At 40.5% G+C, this 19297-nt stretch overlaps 1 protein-coding gene across 1 annotated transcript; it reads left to right on the top strand.

The window, feature by feature from the left end:
- Positions 1-3476: 3476 nt before the first annotated feature.
- On the top strand, positions 3477-10326 carry LOC121342531 (stromelysin-1-like). The gene is made up of 10 exons (XM_041417049.1): positions 3477-3584; positions 4339-4580; positions 4670-4818; positions 5140-5265; positions 5786-5947; positions 6081-6237; positions 7027-7160; positions 7647-7806; positions 9072-9172; positions 10226-10326. The coding sequence occupies exons 1-10, from the start codon at positions 3477-3479 to the stop codon at positions 10324-10326; spliced, it is 1440 nt and encodes a 479-aa protein (XP_041272983.1).
- The last annotated feature ends 8971 nt before the right edge of the window (positions 10327-19297 follow it).

Genomic DNA, 19297 nt, shown 5'->3' with positions numbered 1-19297 from the left:
GCTGGTGTTTACACTGACTCACATTAGATGAAAGTATTTCTCCTGCATAAGGTTAGTACTACTTTTTTAGTTATGACATCCAGAAACAGCAAAATTAAAATACTCTCTCCACCTTTGGCTATTAAGTAGCTTAAACTCACAGCATCGGAAAAATGAGTGATATTTATTTAGCTGTGAAGAAAAATGTAGCCTGGAGCAGAAATGGGTGACAACATGCCATGGATTTCATGTAGACAAGGGGACTAGTGAGATGTGTTAATCACGGAATTTCTGTCAGTATTTTTGCTTTGTTAATGTCTTAAATTTTGAAATTAAACAATACTTTCAGTTTGGGAAACGCAATGAAATTCCTGGCAAATGGAAGATGTAGCTAAGATGACATTGGAAACATCGGAAGCAGGAATACTGCAGCTGTCCATACTCAGTGAACAAGAGTATATTTCTTGTAACCATGATTTTGTTATAACTCATAAATTATTGCTGGAATAAAGATCTCTTGGGTGCCAGCAGGGGAAATTTATCCACAAACATAATTTCAAATAATTTTCCTGTATGAATAGGAACTTTCCTTGGAATCCAAGCGCAGACATGCAAATTAGACTCACAAAATCTAACCTGTTACATCTAAAATTCTTGACTGCAACAACAGTTGACCTAGACCAAATCTCTTGCACATGAAATCTCAAAAATCCCTTAATGACTTCACTGACAGAGAGCAAGGGTGACCCATGTGCAAGTTGACTGGAACTGGAACACTGAATGCTGCCAGGGAATCAGCATTGGCATGCTGGAGACCCACAGCTGTTATATAAAAGCCAGAAGGTGGTCACACACTCATCTTTGTCAGCAATAAGATATTTTTGAGGCTAGGTTTGTGCTGCCAGTTCTGAAGGTTTCCAGCACAGCCAGGAAGGAGGTGCCAAAGGCACTGAGTTAAGCAATGTTCATGGCAGCATAGGCTGGAGTTGCAGTTTTACAGCTCAGAACTTTCCCCTGCACAGACCTGCTCTCCCACAGTTTGGCCAGGGGTCCTACACTGCTACCAGAGTTCAGCCTGGCCAGAACACTGAGGGTACATAAGGCAGCTGAGAGGAACCATTTCAAGCTCTGAGTAATTAAGCCCTTGGCTTTGCACAACAAGCCAACTTAGTTTCATCCTGTTGAGGCTCTATGAGATGTTCTTTTCTTTTCTCTTTACTACATTACTCATTAATTTTTAAACATATAAACTGTGAATTAGCAATAACTTTTGTGTTAAGGTTAATAATAATAACAATAAACATATTGTGTTATATGTTAATAATAATAACAATAAACATATTGTGTTATATGTTATATGTATTGTGTTTTATGTCTTAGGCTGGGGCTATGGAAATACATCCAAAGCAGAAGATTAAGTCCAGAAGAGGAAGGGCAATCCTAGGAGCTTACCCAGACAATCTTACAGGTTGTAAAAAGGAGAGCATAGTAATTTTCACACTGACTTCTTTAAACTAAAACCGGAGATTGACATTATATATTTTGCTACTTCTAGGTAAAGTCACCTCAAAGAGGTGACAGACTTCAAGAAGGTCTTTGTGATTACAGAATTTTCTTTACAAAGCATATTCTAGGTAATTGATCTCTTGAGAGAAATGGGAAATAGTATCAGGAAAAGTAAGAAAGAGGTTGACAGAGTAGCAAAAGTTGAGAACGCTGATAATCAGAAAACTATATAAATGTCATTAATACCTTCCTAGATGGTTTTTATGCCTTTTAGTAGCTCTCTCATTAGAAAGAATAATGAGTGATGAAAATTTAATTCCTACAAGCTGGAAAGTTACTTCTTCCTTCTAGTACACATGGAGACACTGAGGGAATAGGAAAAAGAGCTGGAAGGCTGTGGGGGGACTGTTAAGTTCCAGAAGATATTTCAGCAGAGAGGTACTGTCAGTGTGTAAGCTGCACAGGAGAACTCTGCCCCAAGGTTTGGATTCATCTCACCCACTCTGGTACACCTCACATAACTCTGTGAGCGGAGTCATTACCAAAAGCTCCCTCAGGGAATTGCTTCCCCTCGGCTCAGCTGGTCCAGTTCTGGGTCATTCCCTGAGCCTGTCCATCTCCTTCCAGGACTAGGGAGGAGTTCTTTCCCTAATGGAAAATGCCTCAGGTAGATGTCTGCTTTAGGGTAGGAATTCAGTCCTCAGTGACCAGATAACCCTTGTGGAGTCCCACCAGCCTTGCCTTGCTGTTTCAGCTGCCCAGACCCAGCAAAAGGCATGCTGTGCTCTGGGGAGCCTTCTGGTACAAACACAGTGCTCTTCAGCATGAAATAATTTCAGCAAATACCTCAAGTGTACCATATATTTAAACTCTCACATCTCTATTATCCCAGCAGCTCTGCAAAAGGGGGTTTGGTTTATGTCTCTGCACATTCAAAGTCTCACCTGCTCCTCAGTGCTGCAGGCTTACCCGGAATCCTGTGTCAGTCCCACGCAGAAGTCGCAGATATGCAAGCTGTCTTCAATGGCAGTAGACATCTCTCCCCAGGACTCCCATCCCCACTGCTTTGTCCTCGTTTGTGGAAGTGCATGGAAGGCATCATTGGGCATGGAGGAAAAGAGGACCCAATCTAGAGTTGGCCTGCTGTTGAGTCTCAGCAGTTCCTACACCAATGGCAGAAAGGGAGAACAGAGGAACCTCTCTCTGACAAGGACAACCATCAAAGAGTTTGATCCAGAAAACCTCAGTGATTTTTAAAACCTTATAGTATCAAAGAAGGACAGTGTGAAATAAAGTCTTTGGGTAATTGTCTGAGAACAATGGAAAAACTTCTGAATAAAAGCAGCATGGAAACATCTTGGCTCAATTTTTATAATTTTTATATATGCTGGGAAAAGTGCTTTCATTTATTTGTGTTAAAAAAAAAAAAAAAAAAAAAAAGATAATTTCATCCAAGTGCAAACTGTTTATAAAATCTGCATAAACAAAAAATTGCTTCATCAAGCAAGTAGTTATAGCACTGACAGGACTCTACCAAAGGGAAGGACAGTGGCACTATAACAGCCTCCAAAAAAAGAAGGTATAAAACCCCTGAAAAGTGCCCCCTTTAGGCACTTTAACAACCCTTCTGAAATCAATATTATCTTTTAATAGAAAGCATTAAAGAGATGTGTTTTAAGTTTAGGAGAATAAGACTACATTTTAACAATTAAAAGGTTAATAAGCTCATTAAAAATAACTACAGGTCTATTATCTTCTCATTAATCATATTTCCATGTTGCAAAACCTACACAAGGGTGGAACCGGATGAAAGACAGCACTGATGTGTTTTATGGTAAAACTCTTGTTTTGCATGTTCTATTGCTAACAAGATATTGTGAGAATCAATGAGTCAGGGGTTGGAAAGCTTTATAAAGCAAAAAAATACTATATAAAGGTGAAGCAGGTGTGTGGCAGACTACAAAAAAGACTTCTATAAAGGCTAGTGAAAAATGAGAGTAGGAAATCTCCCATTTCTCCTATTGCTATGTGCAGCACTTTCTTCTGCTTTTCCTGCAAATACAAGGCAGACAAAGGAAGAACACATGCAGCTTATCCAGGTGAGGAAGGTAGAGCTCTGGGGAGATGTTTATCTACTGCTGAGCATCCACAGCAGCCTGTGTATCTAGTAGAGAGCAGCCAAACAGCAAGTAGAATAAATAACTGGTTGAATATTTATCAAAATATCTGAGTGATGAGAAAGGATACTTTAGCACCATCTTATTTTACTTTTTTAAAGAGACCAACTAAATTGTATGATGCATTCATTCTGTGTTAATTTTACAAATAATTAAACTTCTGCACCAGTCTAGGGTTGGTTTGTAATTCAGATGGAAATGTGGCTATTTATTTGACTTGTGATATTATGAAACATAACTCCTCATTAAGTAAGTACAGTATATTTTTCTGTACTATTACTGTCTAAAATGTGGGGAAACATGATACAGCTACTGAAATTTTATGTTCGGTTGTGTATTTCAAATTACTTCCTCTAAAGGACTTGAGGTAACCTTGGGGGGTAGGGTAAGTGGAGGGCATATTATCAGAAAATAATCTATTAAACAAGTGTTAATTTCAAATGCATTTTGATAACTACAAAATATTCATAGTGATAGTACAATGGAAAAAGCTAGCATTAAGAGAAAAATATTCATGCAGGCTTTAACAAACTATTATCCATGCTGTCATAGAACAGAAAGAAAAGTAACAAAGGCTACATGACTGAATGGTATTTGTTTAATATCTTATAAACTTCAAAAGCATACATCATTGATTGTTCTAAGCTTTGGGTTTGTTGGTTTTTTTTTTCATTAGAAGTACCTGGAAAATTACTATGGCTTTAAGAAAAATGGAGAACCTTTTGTTTGGAAAAGTAATAATGCAATGACCCAAAAACTAAAAGAAATGCAGGAATTCTTTGGGCTGGAAGTGACAGGGAAACTGGATTCTGGCACTTTGGACTTAGCACAAAAACACCGCTGTGGATTCCCTGATGTAGCTGGCTTCTCCACCTTTGCAGGAGAGCCAAAATGGACAAAACATGTCCTGACATACAGGTAATCACAATGGAATTCTTCATGTCAAGACAGTGTGAAGTGCAGGGTGAGTGGCAACAACACAACTTGTTCTGTCCTGTATTTTAAAGGATAGTGAACTACACGCCAGACCTGCGTCCAGCAGGTGTCAACGCAGCGATCACGAAAGCGTTACGTGTCTGGAGCAGTGTGACCCCACTGAGATTCATCAGGAAAGACAGCGGTGATGCAGACATAATGATCTCCTTTGCAGCCAGAGGTAAATCTCCTTGTAACCATTAGGAGTTATTGCAATGTTACTGCCTACATGGAGCAGCTGGCCTGGAATGATTTCTCCCATACATAGCACCTGTAGAGATCAGTGTCCCGTTGAACAAGCAGACAGAAAAATACAGTTCTTGCTCAAGGTGCTATGGTTACAACTCTTGACAGGCTTTGGGGGAGGGCATAGAGGCAGATGAAGAAGAAAAGGAAGAAAATTTAGGGAGCTGCCAGTAGTTCACTGGATCCATACCTGCTCTGTGCTGCTCAATCATGTGCATGAAGCCCCAGTCAGCTGTTTTTGGGGTTTGCTCCTCAGGTCACAATGACTTCATCCCCTTTGATGGCCCAGGAGGCTCCCTGGCCCATGCCTATGCACCTGGCAAGGACTTTGGTGGAGATGCTCACTTTGATGAGGATGAAACGTGGACCAAAAGCACAGAGGGTAGGTAGTTAAGTCCTCCAAGCCCTTCCTGAAGCAAGTTGCATATGGAATCAAGGGTGCAGTGTCTGTCTCCTCTTTTCCTTAAGAAGTGTTTAAATTGCCACTGATTTGAGGGAGCATATGGTTTGCATAGCTCTAAAAAGCCTCTGAGTCTCTGGTTTAAGTTAAGGCCCCATTTCAGCTTCGTCCATGCACTGGGGCGAGCTTTATTTGTAAGGATGACCCACTTCTTCCCACTCATCAGACCTCTTCCTGCAGACCTCACTTGCACTGGCCCAGGGTCCTTCTTCTGCACTGAATTCTGCAAGATCTACAGACTATTTCCTTGTACTCCCCTATAATGATTCCATTATTTTTACTTCTGACCATAATTTCATATCCAACCAAATTTCCCACAAGAATTTCATTTGCTTGGACAAGGAGTTCTGAAAGCTTCTGGCCTACCTTATGCCCTTCATGTTATTCAGGACAAATACAAAGACACAGCTCTTCTCTCATGTGTTTTGTTTGATGTTTGCAGGCACAAACCTGTTTTATGTTGCTGCCCATGAGTTTGGCCATTCACTGGGACTTTCTCATTCCAAAGACCCCAACGCTCTGATGTATCCAGTTTACAGGAAATTTGACCCTTCAGTGCTCCTTCTTCATCAGGATGATATTACTGGCATACAGTACCTCTATGGTAATTCAGAATTTTTCATCAACTACTGCTTGTAATTTCACAAACTTCAGATACTTTTCAGTGACAATTTTATGTAGTGGATATACCGCAGTGAGTTCACACTATAATTTCTTCCATAAACCGCTTCTTTTAGGATCATCTCCCAACACAAACAACGATCAAACAGAATCTACTGAGATAAAAGACCCAACTGAGTCAAAAGATCCTGCACTGCCAAACAGCTGCAGCTCCAATCTGACGTTTGATGCTGTCACCACTTTCCGTGGAGAAATTATGTTCTTTAAAGACAAGTAAGTCAGCTTCTGAAAGTAAAATACCTGAGTGTCACTTTTTAAATTATGCCCCACAGCACAGAAAAATAACTTTAATTAGAATATCAGCCATTTTAGACAAGAAGACACAACAGGGAATCAGGAAAATAGATGGAAAAAAAATATAGAGGTTGGTGAAGAAATTAAGAGAATATAAGGAGGAAGATGACCTTTGGAACAGGGGATGCTGTGAATAGGGTGAGGGGAAATGGCTCCTCTGCAAGCATGTGCTGTTTTCACTTCAGGCCGTAAGCAAGTCGCAAGTGTTCAGCATCTGGGGGAGTTCGGCTTTGGCAAAACACATCACCAGCTCTGAAACACTCCACACCTCTTTGCTGTCCTTGCTTTGAGGGAGCTGAGGGCTCACCTGCCCTGACAAAATACCTGCTTGAAGAGCTCCTGTAGTCAGGATTCAGTATACTAATAAAAGGAAAGGAAAGGAAAATTGGGCTTTCATTACAAAGTCTTAACGGGCATCACCCTTATGAAACAGGTCTCTCAAAGGTCTACTTTTGCATGAGGGGAAATAAATGTTTTGACAAAACAGTTCATCTGACCTATTTTAGATGTCTGCATCAAGAAGAGAACAATCCTACCATGGAAATAACTGTCTTTACATTAAGTTTACAGGGAATGTGGTGTGACTAACTTGGATACATAGCTGGGTTTAATCAGATAAACACTGCCCTGGTTGCCATCGTGTGGTTTCATGCATCAGTGTGTGTGAACATCCAATTTTATTTAAAACCTGTTCTATACTTACACAAGGCATATTTGGCGCAAACATCCAGCAGTCAGAACACCTGATTTTGAGTTGATGTCTTCATTCTGGCCACGGCTGCCACCTGGTGTTGATGCTGCATATGAAATTCCTGAAAAAGATGAAATGGTAATTTTTAAAGGTAAAATGTTGTCTTTTTATTTTCCCATGTTGTTTTCCCAAGTAGCCTAGAGAGTTTGCATCTGGCTTCAAAACCACCTAAATTCTTTCTGTAGGATTTTGAAATCTTGAATTTAGTCCAATAAATTGGTGTGTTTCAATCACAGAAATAATGAAATTATTGTCCAAGTTAAAGAATATATATCTTATTTTTAATAGCCACATTGAAAATTTTCCCTGCCAAAATAAATTTCATTCTTTTTCTTTTGGGAAATTTTCTATTGAATTTAAGAATGATACTAGCATTAGTATGAAGAAAGACTGAAATTTCAGTTTTCAAAAAAAAGTAATGTGAAGAACTATTGCATTCTTTTTTACTCTAGTACTATTTTCAGTTATTTTCAAATTCAATTATTATTTTCAAGAAACCATCAGCTTTCATGAAAAAGATTGTGCCATTCTCAGAAGAAGGTTCTCACAGCATGTTGTTATCAACTTTTGTTAATAGGGAATGAATTCTGGCTTGTGAGAGGAGATACCATACTTCCTGGATACCCCCAAAAAATCTACACCCTGGGCTTTTCAAAGGATGTTACCAAAATTGATGCTGCTTTTCATAATGGAATTGAGGGGAAAACATATTACTTCATAGCAGACAAATTTTGGAGGTAATATTTCCTGTGGTACTTATTCTGAGTAGAAGCAAACATAATCACATGATCAATATCCTGTCATGATTTAGGATGCATTAGTCAGACACTTTTGGCGATCTCTTTCAGTGTCACAACTGGCTGTGGAAAAATATTGGAAAGGAGGTGGAACAGTGCTTTTAGTTTTCCTTTTAGTTAATTTAGTTAATTTAGTTCTTTTAGTTAATTTAGTTCTTAGTTCATTTAACAGCTTGTTTGTTTGTTTGTTTGTTTTCATTTAGCTGTCTTGGTTAAAAAGTCATTGTACAGCTCTACAAGTCCTCTCAGGAAATCAGGCAAATTCACTATTCACATATCAAATATGTTTCTGTGGAGTAAGAAGGAGAATGTCACCTACTTTCCAGTTACTAACAAATAGTTTCATAAAGATGCTGATAAATGCCATGTATTGCAAAGAATTTTCTGCTGTGCATGGTTATTATTTTTTTCTTTTCAATCCCATCCCCACTGCTCAAGTTTTTGTTATAGGACATAGATTTCTAACAGCCAGAGGAGGTGCTCCTGTATTAGAAACAGTAAATAGCCCAAATTATTTAAGATGAACAACAAAACTTCTCTTTACTTCTACCACAATGCCAAAAAAGTGTATATACAAAGATCACTCTAGAGAATTATTCAGCCACATGTCTACTTCAAGCAGAAGATCAGACTTCCACATTTTAGGTCAAACTATCATAACTTGAAAGATTAAGAGTTTGATCATTAAATCTCCTATTAAGGAAATTATAGAAGGGAAAAGCTTTCACAAGCCTTCTTATTCTAGCACTGATGGATAAACTGCACTTCACCAAAAATGTAATAGCTTGCTCTAAGTAACTTAAGTAAATTGACTTAAAATACCTCATAACTTCAGAAAAAGCCCAGATTTTTCCTGATAAACATTTCTTACAGAAATAGAATGTCAAAGAAATCTTTTTACAATCTATTATCTATTGCTCCTTTAGGGGTGGTCTCTTAGAAAAAATAAAAAACAGGTTTATGGTGATGGTTCCAATATTAGGTATCCTTAGGTGGAGTAAAGAGAAGCAATTCATCCAGTGCAGCTAATAAAGCAATAATTAATTTATGGCAAATTGTGTCTCTCTCTACACTACTGAACAACACTGATAATCTTCAGTGAACTTGGTTATTTGTTGATAGGTAGAAGATAATGAGCTGAGAGGAATTAATCATGAGTTGTTTGCAGGTTTCATTGACTCCTGTTTGTTTATAATTTTTCTCAGTTATGATGAAATAAGTCAGTCCATGGATAGAAAGTCATTACTGATAAGAGATGCCTTTCCAGGAATTAATGGGAAGATTGATGCTGTTTTTCCACATGAAAGTGAGTAACTGTTTTTCCTAAAATCTATAAGAAATGCTTAATGTGATAGGGCTGAGAGTGCTTGGGCAGAGAGAGGTACTTCTACATGCTCAGAGCCCACAGGATTACCAACAAGACCCTGAAGCAGTCACATAACACTCCCATTCTTCGCTTTACCCCCTTGAAAAATGGTGATAGTACACCTTTGGTGGCAGCTGCACATCTGGAAAGGCCAGCTCTAAGGGAGGGATATATCTGTGTCCATGCTGATGTGCACATCACACCATGAAGATCAGCACTCAACACAGGGACATCCCAACAATGTAAGGTGTACCTCCCTGTCCCTCTGACATAAACCAGCCAGCAACAGCTTCTCCTGCAGGAGGGTGAACATTACCTAAACATGGAAATGCTGGACTAGACTTGAGGATACATTCACACTGGCACATGTCACAGCTTCCCAGTTTCCTCCTTGCTCCTCATCTGCTGCTCATCCAAACCCATGCAAGTTAATTATAGCAAATCTTGCTTCTTTGTCCTAAATGAGTCTCACACATGGTGCTGAGACACCTCACTCGCAAGAGGGCAGCTTTGACTAGCCCAGGCTGGACCTCTCCTTCCCTGCATGGTATCTGGTAGCACCCATCAGGCAAGTACCTGCTCATACATTGCTGTGCTCTGTGCCACACTCTGGTCTGTGCAATACCTACTCACAGGTGTCTAGAAATGCATCCTTCTGGGGGGTTCAGCACAGCTGGAGTGTAAGACCAGATATTTTAAACTAAAGAAATGCACAGGATTCATCTTTTGTAGAGTGGCCTTGTGAGGTTCATTAATTACACGATGCAGTATGTGCATAGCTGGTTTGCTGTGGAGTGTGTCTCCATGCTGCTGGGTCATGTGTTGCAGAGGTTACACCTGGGAGTAGATGCTGTTGGCAGCATAATTGTATCCAAAGGTTATTTTGAGCTCTTTGAGGATGTTGTTAAAGTGTACTAACCTTTATATCTGCAATATCATAATTCATCTGGGTTTGGGTTTTTATTATTTGGGTTTTTTTGGTTTTTTTTCTAGACTTCCTTTATTTCTTCAGTGGAAGAAAGCAGTTTGAGTTTGACCTCAATAAGAAGAGAGTGACACGCTTCCTAAAGACAAACTTTTGGTTTCCATGCTAATAAAATGCAATATGTAATGGTGTTGGAAAGAATGTACTGTTCTTGCGCTAGAAAAGCTTTTTTCTTTTATAAATATGTAGAATGTAAAGGTACTTCAGCACCAGTCAGCAGATATCAGTCCCTGCATAACCTGTGTTTCTTTAAATAACAGAACAGTATTTAACATATTGATGTGTACATATGTATGTAGTTAACATCAGGCTGGTTAGCTTACAAAACAATGTAGTTTCTACTTTTGATACAAAATTGTGATTGATTTTATTATTTCTACCATCTCCTTTTCACTCTTCTTGCTATACATCATACATCAACCTACACAGAGCCTTGCCATGGAGCCAGGAGTCCATGAGGAAGAGCACCCGTCTTCCCAAAGCTAGGATTGCTTTCAACCTGTTTTAGATATTTCAAACTAAGCAAGACTTAGCTAGTGCTCATAGTTACAGTGAGACAGACAGGAGTTCCAGAGAGCAATCCCTCCCAGCCTGAGGGGTGCTGAAAGGTGGAAGTTCTTTTTTACAGTGACTGGAGAAGCAGTTTAGGTTGGACATCTGGTTATAGAAGTCACACTTAATTTAAGCGTGACATATTCTACTCTAAACCATTGATTGATATATGTCATTTCCTGTGCAGTGTGCTCACTGCTCCAAGCTGTGAGAGAGAGAGGTGTCACACTGTGACATCCGTCACATCTGTGCAGGGAGCTTGGAGCAGGTGACCCTACTGTTGTCCCTCCCAGCCTTATCCATTCTGTGAGCAAAGGCTCATTCCACAGACATAGGAGCAGAGGGGCACACTGGCATGTAGGGAAAACCCAGAAACCACTGGCCTTCCTCTGCTCCTCTCCAGTTTTCCCTGGGGAGTCCTCACTGGCTAGGGGACACCCATCCTGTGTCAATGAGAAGGTCCCCATCACCTCACCTTAGGAGATGGGGAGGATAGGGATCAATATCCTGGGTAAGAGTATTTGTGCATTTCATAGAATTTATTTTGTCATATTCAAAGGGGACTATGGGAATGCTTAAAATGTATTGTAAGTTGATTGCTTACAATAACAGAAAGAATAAAGGCAAGGAAATGACAAGATCAAGATAGATTGGGGAGGAAAGAGGAAATAGGGGGATAAGTGCATAACTGGAATTGGTTGTGTACAAACAGGCTGCAGCCAGCTGCTTCTTTGGCCATGCCCTGCACATGTGGTCCTGTCTTCTCAGTAAATCATGACTTATGCGTGGATGAGCTCTTTTTGTGTGAGTTTGGGTGAGCTTCAAGCTGGACTGGCTGCTGAGAGCTTAAGAGAGCTCTCTTAAGAGAATGCCAGCAGGTGAAGTATGACTGCAAGCTACAGGGATGTGAATGCTCCTGGAGGTGCAAGGCCAGCTGCTCTTCTGGGAGGGCTGTGTGACTAAGAGCAGCTCATCTTAGAGAAAGAGGGCCTCCACACTCTGTTGGAGTTTTTGTATTTCCACTTTGGTGCTTCACCAAGGGACAGAAACTCTCATCAGAGAGAGGAGAGCAATGGGGTGGGGCCAGGAGTCCTTAGGATATTTGTCCAAGTGCTCCATGGTTTCTATCTGTGATGGTCACTGTGGCCAGTCTCACGACTCTCTGGGCCCAGGGGAGAGGCATAAACCAGCTGCCAGTTCAATACTGATGACATAATCTACCTGATGCTGAAGCCAGACATCTCTTGAGGCCCACAGTTATTCACATAGACAGCTAGCAAGATCCAAGATATTAGAGAAGGTATCTTCTCTTTCAGGCATGTAAAAATATCTCTCCCAGTACCCAATGTCTCCTCCTCATTAAACAATATCCCTCCAAAAAGGTGAAAAACTGAGAAAAAATAGTTATTCTATTTGATTCTGCTTCTCCATGAATCACAGAATTACCTAACGACTGAGGTTAGTTGGGCCTCTGGAGTTTATTATGCTCAACCCCCTCTCCTCAAACCCACCTAGAGTGGGCTACTGAACCTTTAGGGTGCTTTTGGGGATAGTGCTTTTGCGCAAAGGAGAGACTCCAGCACCTCACTGGGCAACCTGTGACAACATTCTCTCACTCTCACAGTAAACTTAGTGTTTTCTAGGGTTTCCTGATGTTGAGAGGGAACCTCCCATGTTTCAGTTTGTGCCCATTGTCTCCAATCAATTGCTACCAATCCCTGTTGGGACAAGGTGATTGTACTATATTTATGCATAAAATTGTACTTGAAGATGGCAGTGAGATATTTCAACACACTTTATGTAACCTTTTTTCTGATGCATTTTTAAAACCCCTGGTAGCAGGGCTACTTAAACAGGGCACTCCAGTGACTGAGGAGTCTTTATCTGAATTTTATCAGGGTCAAAAATGTATAATGGCATTGTCAGACTTGCAAGACAAATACTGCTGCCACACCTGCTGTAGAGGTGGCAAACAAGGCTTTGCCGTCCAAGCAGAACTAAAGGTAAAATGATTAATTTTAATCACAACACCTCAAAAAAAGGAAATGAGTAGCTCTAGTCAGTGTCTGACATTGCTGAGGTCAGAGAAGTAGATTCAAGCCTTGTAACTTGAGAGTTTCTATTGAATTTAGCAGGAAATATTTCTGTGCTGTTGATTTCTTTCTTATTAGTCTCCTTGTACTGTTCCTCTTCTCTAATTCTGTATTTCCTTCATGTTTCTGGTATGGCTTTTTGATTGGTCTTGCAGCTGCAAGTCTTAATCAGTCCATGGTCTCAGCTAAAACAGTGAAAGTTAAAAAGATGCATGAACAGCTTGGCTCACATTTTATAGTGTTTGTTTGTTTGTTTGTTTGTTTGGGGGTTTTGGGGGGTTGTTTGTTTTGACTTCTGTTTGTTTGTTTGTTTTGGTTCCTCCAGGAAGTTTCCAACTGTTTTGGTCTGAATAGTTTTTTTCTGTTGTTCCTACTGTTATTGTTCTTCTAAGTCTGTGCCTTGCACATCACTTCCTTTGTGGATTACTGCACGAGTACATGTTCTTTTAAATGGGATAATCTCTTCCAGCGCTGGTCTATCCAACTTTCTATTGGAAATATTGTCTTTCAGATTACATTATAGCTCTCAGAACAAAGCTGGTTGGTCCTAGACCTTTCATGATTGCTTTGTAGTTTTCTGGCTGTCACATATTTATCCAACTAGTTCTTCTTTGGGGTTTTTTTGTGATTTCTGATTAGCTGGAGCTCTTTCTTTACCCATTTCTGTGCACACAGATAGTCATAGCAATTGTGAATATGAAGTCTTAGATCTGTGGCAGAAGTAGAGCTTAGCTGACTTTAGTATTTTCTGTCTTAATGTAGTTTAGCTGGTTTAGTGTCAGATGTTGATATAATTTTTTCTTCACAATTCTTACTTTAAAAATCTCCTAATCACTATCACTAACAGGACCGCCTGACCATTTGAGTGAAAACAGGCTTTTGAACTGAAGGTGATTGACCTGTATTTGATATCCTGTGTCCTTCTAAAACGTTCTTCTAATAGTTTGAGACCTAGGCTCGGAGTTAAATACATTCTTTGTCTGTGGTACATGTAGCCCAAGCATTCCAGTTATAGTTTTCTCAGTCTTCTAAACACATCAGATTTTCTATGTTCTAGCCAGTTTCTACCCTGTTTGCATAGAAACTTGGGAGAAGACAAAAGTATCTCTCACGAGGAACATGTGACTCTAGAATTCAAATCACAAGAATTTCTGTTTTCTTCTGTGTTTTATATATACTGGTCTCATTTATTGTAGTTTACATCATCTTGTCTTGGTGTCATTTTGCCTCCATCTGAATGTACATATTTGCCTTTTGGTTTTCAAAGACCCCATAGCACAGCCATCAGACACAATCCAGAAGGTCCAACATGGAAGTCCCAACTCTACCTAACCAAGGGAAAAAACTGCTTGGCTCGCAAGTTCTTTTTCTGGCTACTTATTGGTTTTCTTCAGTTTCACACACTCATTCTGCCTAGAAGGGACAAATGACCTTTGATATTGTTTTTGGCAGGATTACAAATACATGATCAAACAAGGTAGGTCTGCAGTGCTGATCTGAGCTGAAAGACACTGTGTTTAAACACACAGACTAAGAGCAGAGAGTTTACCACCTCAGTAAACCAGACAAAGGTAACTGATAAGTCCTGGCAGAGCAGAGTAAGATTAAAATAAGTCCATTTAAATATTGTCTGCAGCACAAACTGCAGATTTGTAGGTTCAGAAGTTAAGACAACCCAGAGCTGCAACGATGCATATCTTAGGTGCCATTGCTATTACAGAGAAAATACTTTAAAACTGACAAGGAGCAGACTTTGTTTGCAGATTATTCTTGCAGCCTCTGAACCTGCATCTGGTTGCCAGGAAGAAAACTGCCTTTGCAGGTTCACAAGCAGTAGCTGCCTTCTGGAGTGTTTTGGCATTTGTGCCATGTATCCAGCTGGAAGACTGTGAACCAGTAGGAGTTCCAGTATGAACCAATGGTGCAGATCCCCAGGAAATATGCAGATTTACTTTGCAGATCAGTGTGGACACATTGATTTCTTCTTGCTGCCTCTTTCAGGACAAGGTTTACATCTGCACAGCTTGTGTGAAAACCACTAAGTTTAGAGGCAAAAGGCTTCAGGTTGGTAATGCTGGTTCTGCAGGGCATCCCAAGGCCTATCTGCTATCAGGGAAATCAAGACTTGAACACAACAGACCAGATTCCCACCCCAGGTAACAGCCCAATTGCAAAGATGAAGAATGTAACTTGATTTGCCTGTGTTCAGGAAACAGGTGCTTGGCATGGAAAGTGGCACTCCTTCCCTCCTCCTTTTACTGAAATCATTGATGATGCCATGTCTGAGACTGTGTCAGTCACTGAGGTGTGACACAAGTGCTGCCCCACTGTGAGACTGGTCACACTGAATTGCTTTTTTACAATAGGATAATTTGAACTGATTCAGCTCCTGTCATCCTGAGCCCTATCACAGTGGCCTTTGGACTTCTGAGTGGTTTGAACTATAGAACTGTGCTCCTAACACTGCCCAGCGCTGCACCCTGGTTTGTAAACCGAGTGACTGATCATTCCCTTGGAGCAGCGCCAACAGCAGTTGTATGAAGGAAATGTTTAACACTGGGTGATGTGAAGCCATGAGCTTGTGCAAACTTCAAGACAGCTTATTTGGAGGCTTGCCTTTGGCTAGTTCATCTCAGCATTAAAATGTACTTGGTTCATTCAGGGAAATGAGCCAAGTACATTTTAATACTCATGAAACCTCTAACTTCAAATCTGGCAATCAGTAGAATATTGCTGCACAGTGACATGACTTACATTTTGACACATTAGACTTCATATGAAAAGTGACGTCCTCTAAGGAAAATAGCCTGTTTCAGGATAATATTCCAGGTTTTCAGAAAGATTTTTGTTGTTTCAAAATAGATTTGAAAGAAGTTAGAAGATTAGGATATACATAAGAGGACAGAATGGAAAGAAAATACTTCCTGTGGGAATGATGATTATTATGTAGTGCCACCTGCTATTGAGAAAGCAATTGCTAACAGCAATTGTTACAATTGTAACAGTAAACAATTCTTAGAATTATGAGGTACCTGTTTTCATTTTTGTAACATTAAAATTACATAACTACCAAACAATGTTCCCTTTTCTACAGTAATTTTGTAGTGAGAGACTTGAGTTAGGGAAACCCCACAATGATTCACGCCGTGCATTTATTTTTGCATTATTCAGTCAGAGGTGTGGGTGGAAGTCATTAGAACATGTAACCAGAGATAGCTAGGGGAAAGGGAAATAGCTTCAAGAGTCAAATCCAAGCCCCAAGTAAGCGAGGTACAAAGTAAATCAAAATCACTGAGAGGGAAACTTGTTCAAGGCTGGGAAATTCTTCTGGAGAAATATGTCTCCTCTTAACGCCTCTGCCAAAATGTCTTTTTCAGTTAATGCTGAAAAGGGAAACAATTCTTGGTAGACCTGTGGCAATGCTTACATTTCTGTGAAGACCTAGAGAGTGAGGAGCAGTCAGTAGAGTACCTAGAAAAGGGACATTTTGAGGTCTCTCGTCTCAACACAAGGAACAAGGATGAAGTTTTGCTGAGGAAGAAGTGTAAAAATAAAGCAGGATTATTGCTAATACAGGCAGACACAAATCTGTACTACTTGGGTGTACACTGGAAAAACCCTTGAACATCTGTGCCACCTCCTCTTCATTAGCAGTGGCTTAGCAGATGGGTACCAGACCTAACAGGGTGATTCAGGCTGAGTGAGGCACTGATGGTTTTGGTCCATACGAGGGCTGTCTCTGAAGGGATAGGTAATTGTAAAGTTTCCCTCTCTCCTTTGATTGCATGGAGACTTTCCATGTAAGCACTTCCTGAAGAGCTCTGCTACGAAGACTGGGAGAGCTGGGAAGAGAAGGCTTCAGGAACACAGCATTGTGGGCTTCCAGTACTTGAGAGGGAATTACAACAAAGAGGTTTAGGGACTGCTTACAGGGGTAGATACGGATAGATAGAACAAGGGCAAATGGTTTCAAATTAAAACACAAGAGATTTAGATTAAATCTCTGGAAGAGGTTCTTTACTTGGAGTGTGGTGAGGCACTGGAACAGTTGCCACAGAAGTTGTGGATGTCCCATCCCTGGAAGTTGGATGGGGCTTTGAGTAACCTGGTCTAGTGGAAGGTGTCCCTACCTGTGGTGAAGGGGTTGGAACAAGATGACTATTAAGGTTTCTTCCAGTTCAAGCCATTCTATGACTCTAAATTTCTGTGCTTTTAAACAAATTTCAGTCAGGGACAGTGTGTTGGGAGTTGTCCAGATCTGGTACCCTGAGGTACTTGAGGCTGCTGCAGCTCCCTGACCCCAGGTCCAGCAGTGAGGTTGTGCTTGTATCCCAGCAAGCACATACAATGTACATATGTACCCAAAGGACTTGTGTGCACCCTGGTGTCTTTCCAGTCACAGCACCACTGACACAGGGGCCTCTTGGCCCAGCCCCACACCAGAGGCTCTCACTGAGATCCCCCAGACAAGATAGGGTCCCTCACATAGAAAAATAAGATGAAATGGTGTTTAGTGAGAGGCCAGGACAGTGCCAGTCAAATGCAGGTGCAACACAATGGTCCTGTGAGAAAAATGAGGAACTGTGCTGACCCCCATTGGCACTCAGTAACAACTTTCATGAGACTTTGTCCTCTGAGGAAGTCTCAGTTTCATTTTGGCATTAATTTTTGGTCTCCTTGGTTTCCTTCTGTTGGGATTCGAGCCTTTGTCTGAAGGCAAGTGCTTGAGAAGGGGAAGGTGGTGTTGTGCTAGCTGTCACACCACGGGATAGCAGATGACTGAAACCTGTTCTTCCCTTCAGGAGTGTGGTTCAAGGGAGCTGTGCCGAAGGACACGCAGTAGGAAGACAAAGCAGATGGTGAAATGGGGGATGACTTTGTAACCCAACACCATGGAAATTCCCAAGACAGGGGGATGCCACTGCTTCTGTTTCCTCTTCCTGATGCTGTTTAAAGTTTTTTACTCCTCAAATGCACAAAGAGTTCCCACAGCTAGTGCTGGAGTCCAGGATTTTCTAGTCCTTCCACTGGCTGCCTTGGAAAGTAATTTATTTCAAGTGTCAAAAAAATATATCCAGGAGTCCTCTGTGACCCTCTGCTCAACACAGTATCCTCGTGATCACATTAAAATATGGCCATAGACCCCACACAGAAATCTGCAAGGCAGAAGAAATTCTGTGAAAGCCACAGTACAGGATTTCTTTATGTTCCTGTCTCAGCCACCAGATGCATCTGATTAAAGTGGTTCCCTTCTTTGTGTGTATCTGTTTAGACATGTCTGTGATGCCTTCAGAAAATAAAAAGGAAAAGATAAAAGAAACAAGAAGCTAAATACTACTTATGGAAAAAAAATAAGAAGTGAAGATATTGAATCAGGAACTATATTAGCCATCCTAAAGACACAGGAATGAGAAAAATTTACAGGGTCATAAGACTTGTTTAGAAAGGGAGTTAGAGAAGTTAAGCAGCATTTCACAAATCCCAAAATCTTTTGAGTTGTAGCCAAGTCTTTGGAGACCTATCCAACACACAAAATTCTTTTCCTACATGTCTGCATCAAGATGGAGTAAGAATACCAGTAATTAAGTCTCCTTGGACTATGAGCCATGAAGCTGAATTTCTTTAGTCTACAACAGCTGTACTCTTTGTGGAATTCTTTTCCTGGTCATTTAAAATCCCAGCTTCTGCTTTTGAAGTGTTCTGCATTAGCTTCAATCAGTCAAGCTATGTGACTTGCATTGGAAGGTACAAGGTAATTTACTTTTCCCAGGAGTGGTGTAAGCTCTGCTGAACTTAGATGTAATTAGGGGGTGATACACTACAGTGAGTGTAGCATCTCATATGAAATAGATTCTTTTTCATGGTATTTGGGAAAGTAAGTGAAGAATTTCCCAGCATAATTAAAATAATGACATTTTTTTATATTTCTCCTTCTCACACTAACATTTACTGTTTCTCTTTTAAGGTTTACAAGGAGGGTCTTTACCAACAAGGACAGAAACACCAAAACCATCCTGAAAGATGTTCAGCCTGTACCTGACAGCCTTCAGAGTTAGCAAACACACATCCCCTTCAGGCCAATTACTCTGATGCTTGCAGTTAGAAATGTTTTCTTCAGTATAGGGGTCTACACTGTCCAGGATATTTAAACTTCTCTTATCACTGTTGGGGACCTGGCCAATACAGTCAGTGTAGTATGGACAGCAATTCTTCTCATCTACAAGTCCGTGTCATGTGGTCAGTTGAATCACTCTCTAGAGTTCATTGACCAAAATGGGAGCTTGGAGACCTAAATAACTTACAGATATCAACACAACAAAACACTTAAAGCAGATTCCACCTCATTACTAATTTTCCTGTACTTCAGACACCCACCGAGGGCTGGCTGCCATTCACAGGAGGTATGGAGACCTGCATCCTTCCAGGGCAAATGCA

Source organism: Onychostruthus taczanowskii, unplaced genomic scaffold, assembly GCF_017590055.1.
Source record: "Onychostruthus taczanowskii isolate IOZ18803 unplaced genomic scaffold, ASM1759005v1 scaffold54, whole genome shotgun sequence".
NCBI classification, from domain to species: domain Eukaryota; kingdom Metazoa; phylum Chordata; class Aves; order Passeriformes; family Passeridae; genus Onychostruthus; species Onychostruthus taczanowskii.
This window is presented reverse-complemented; position numbering and strand designations above follow the sequence as displayed.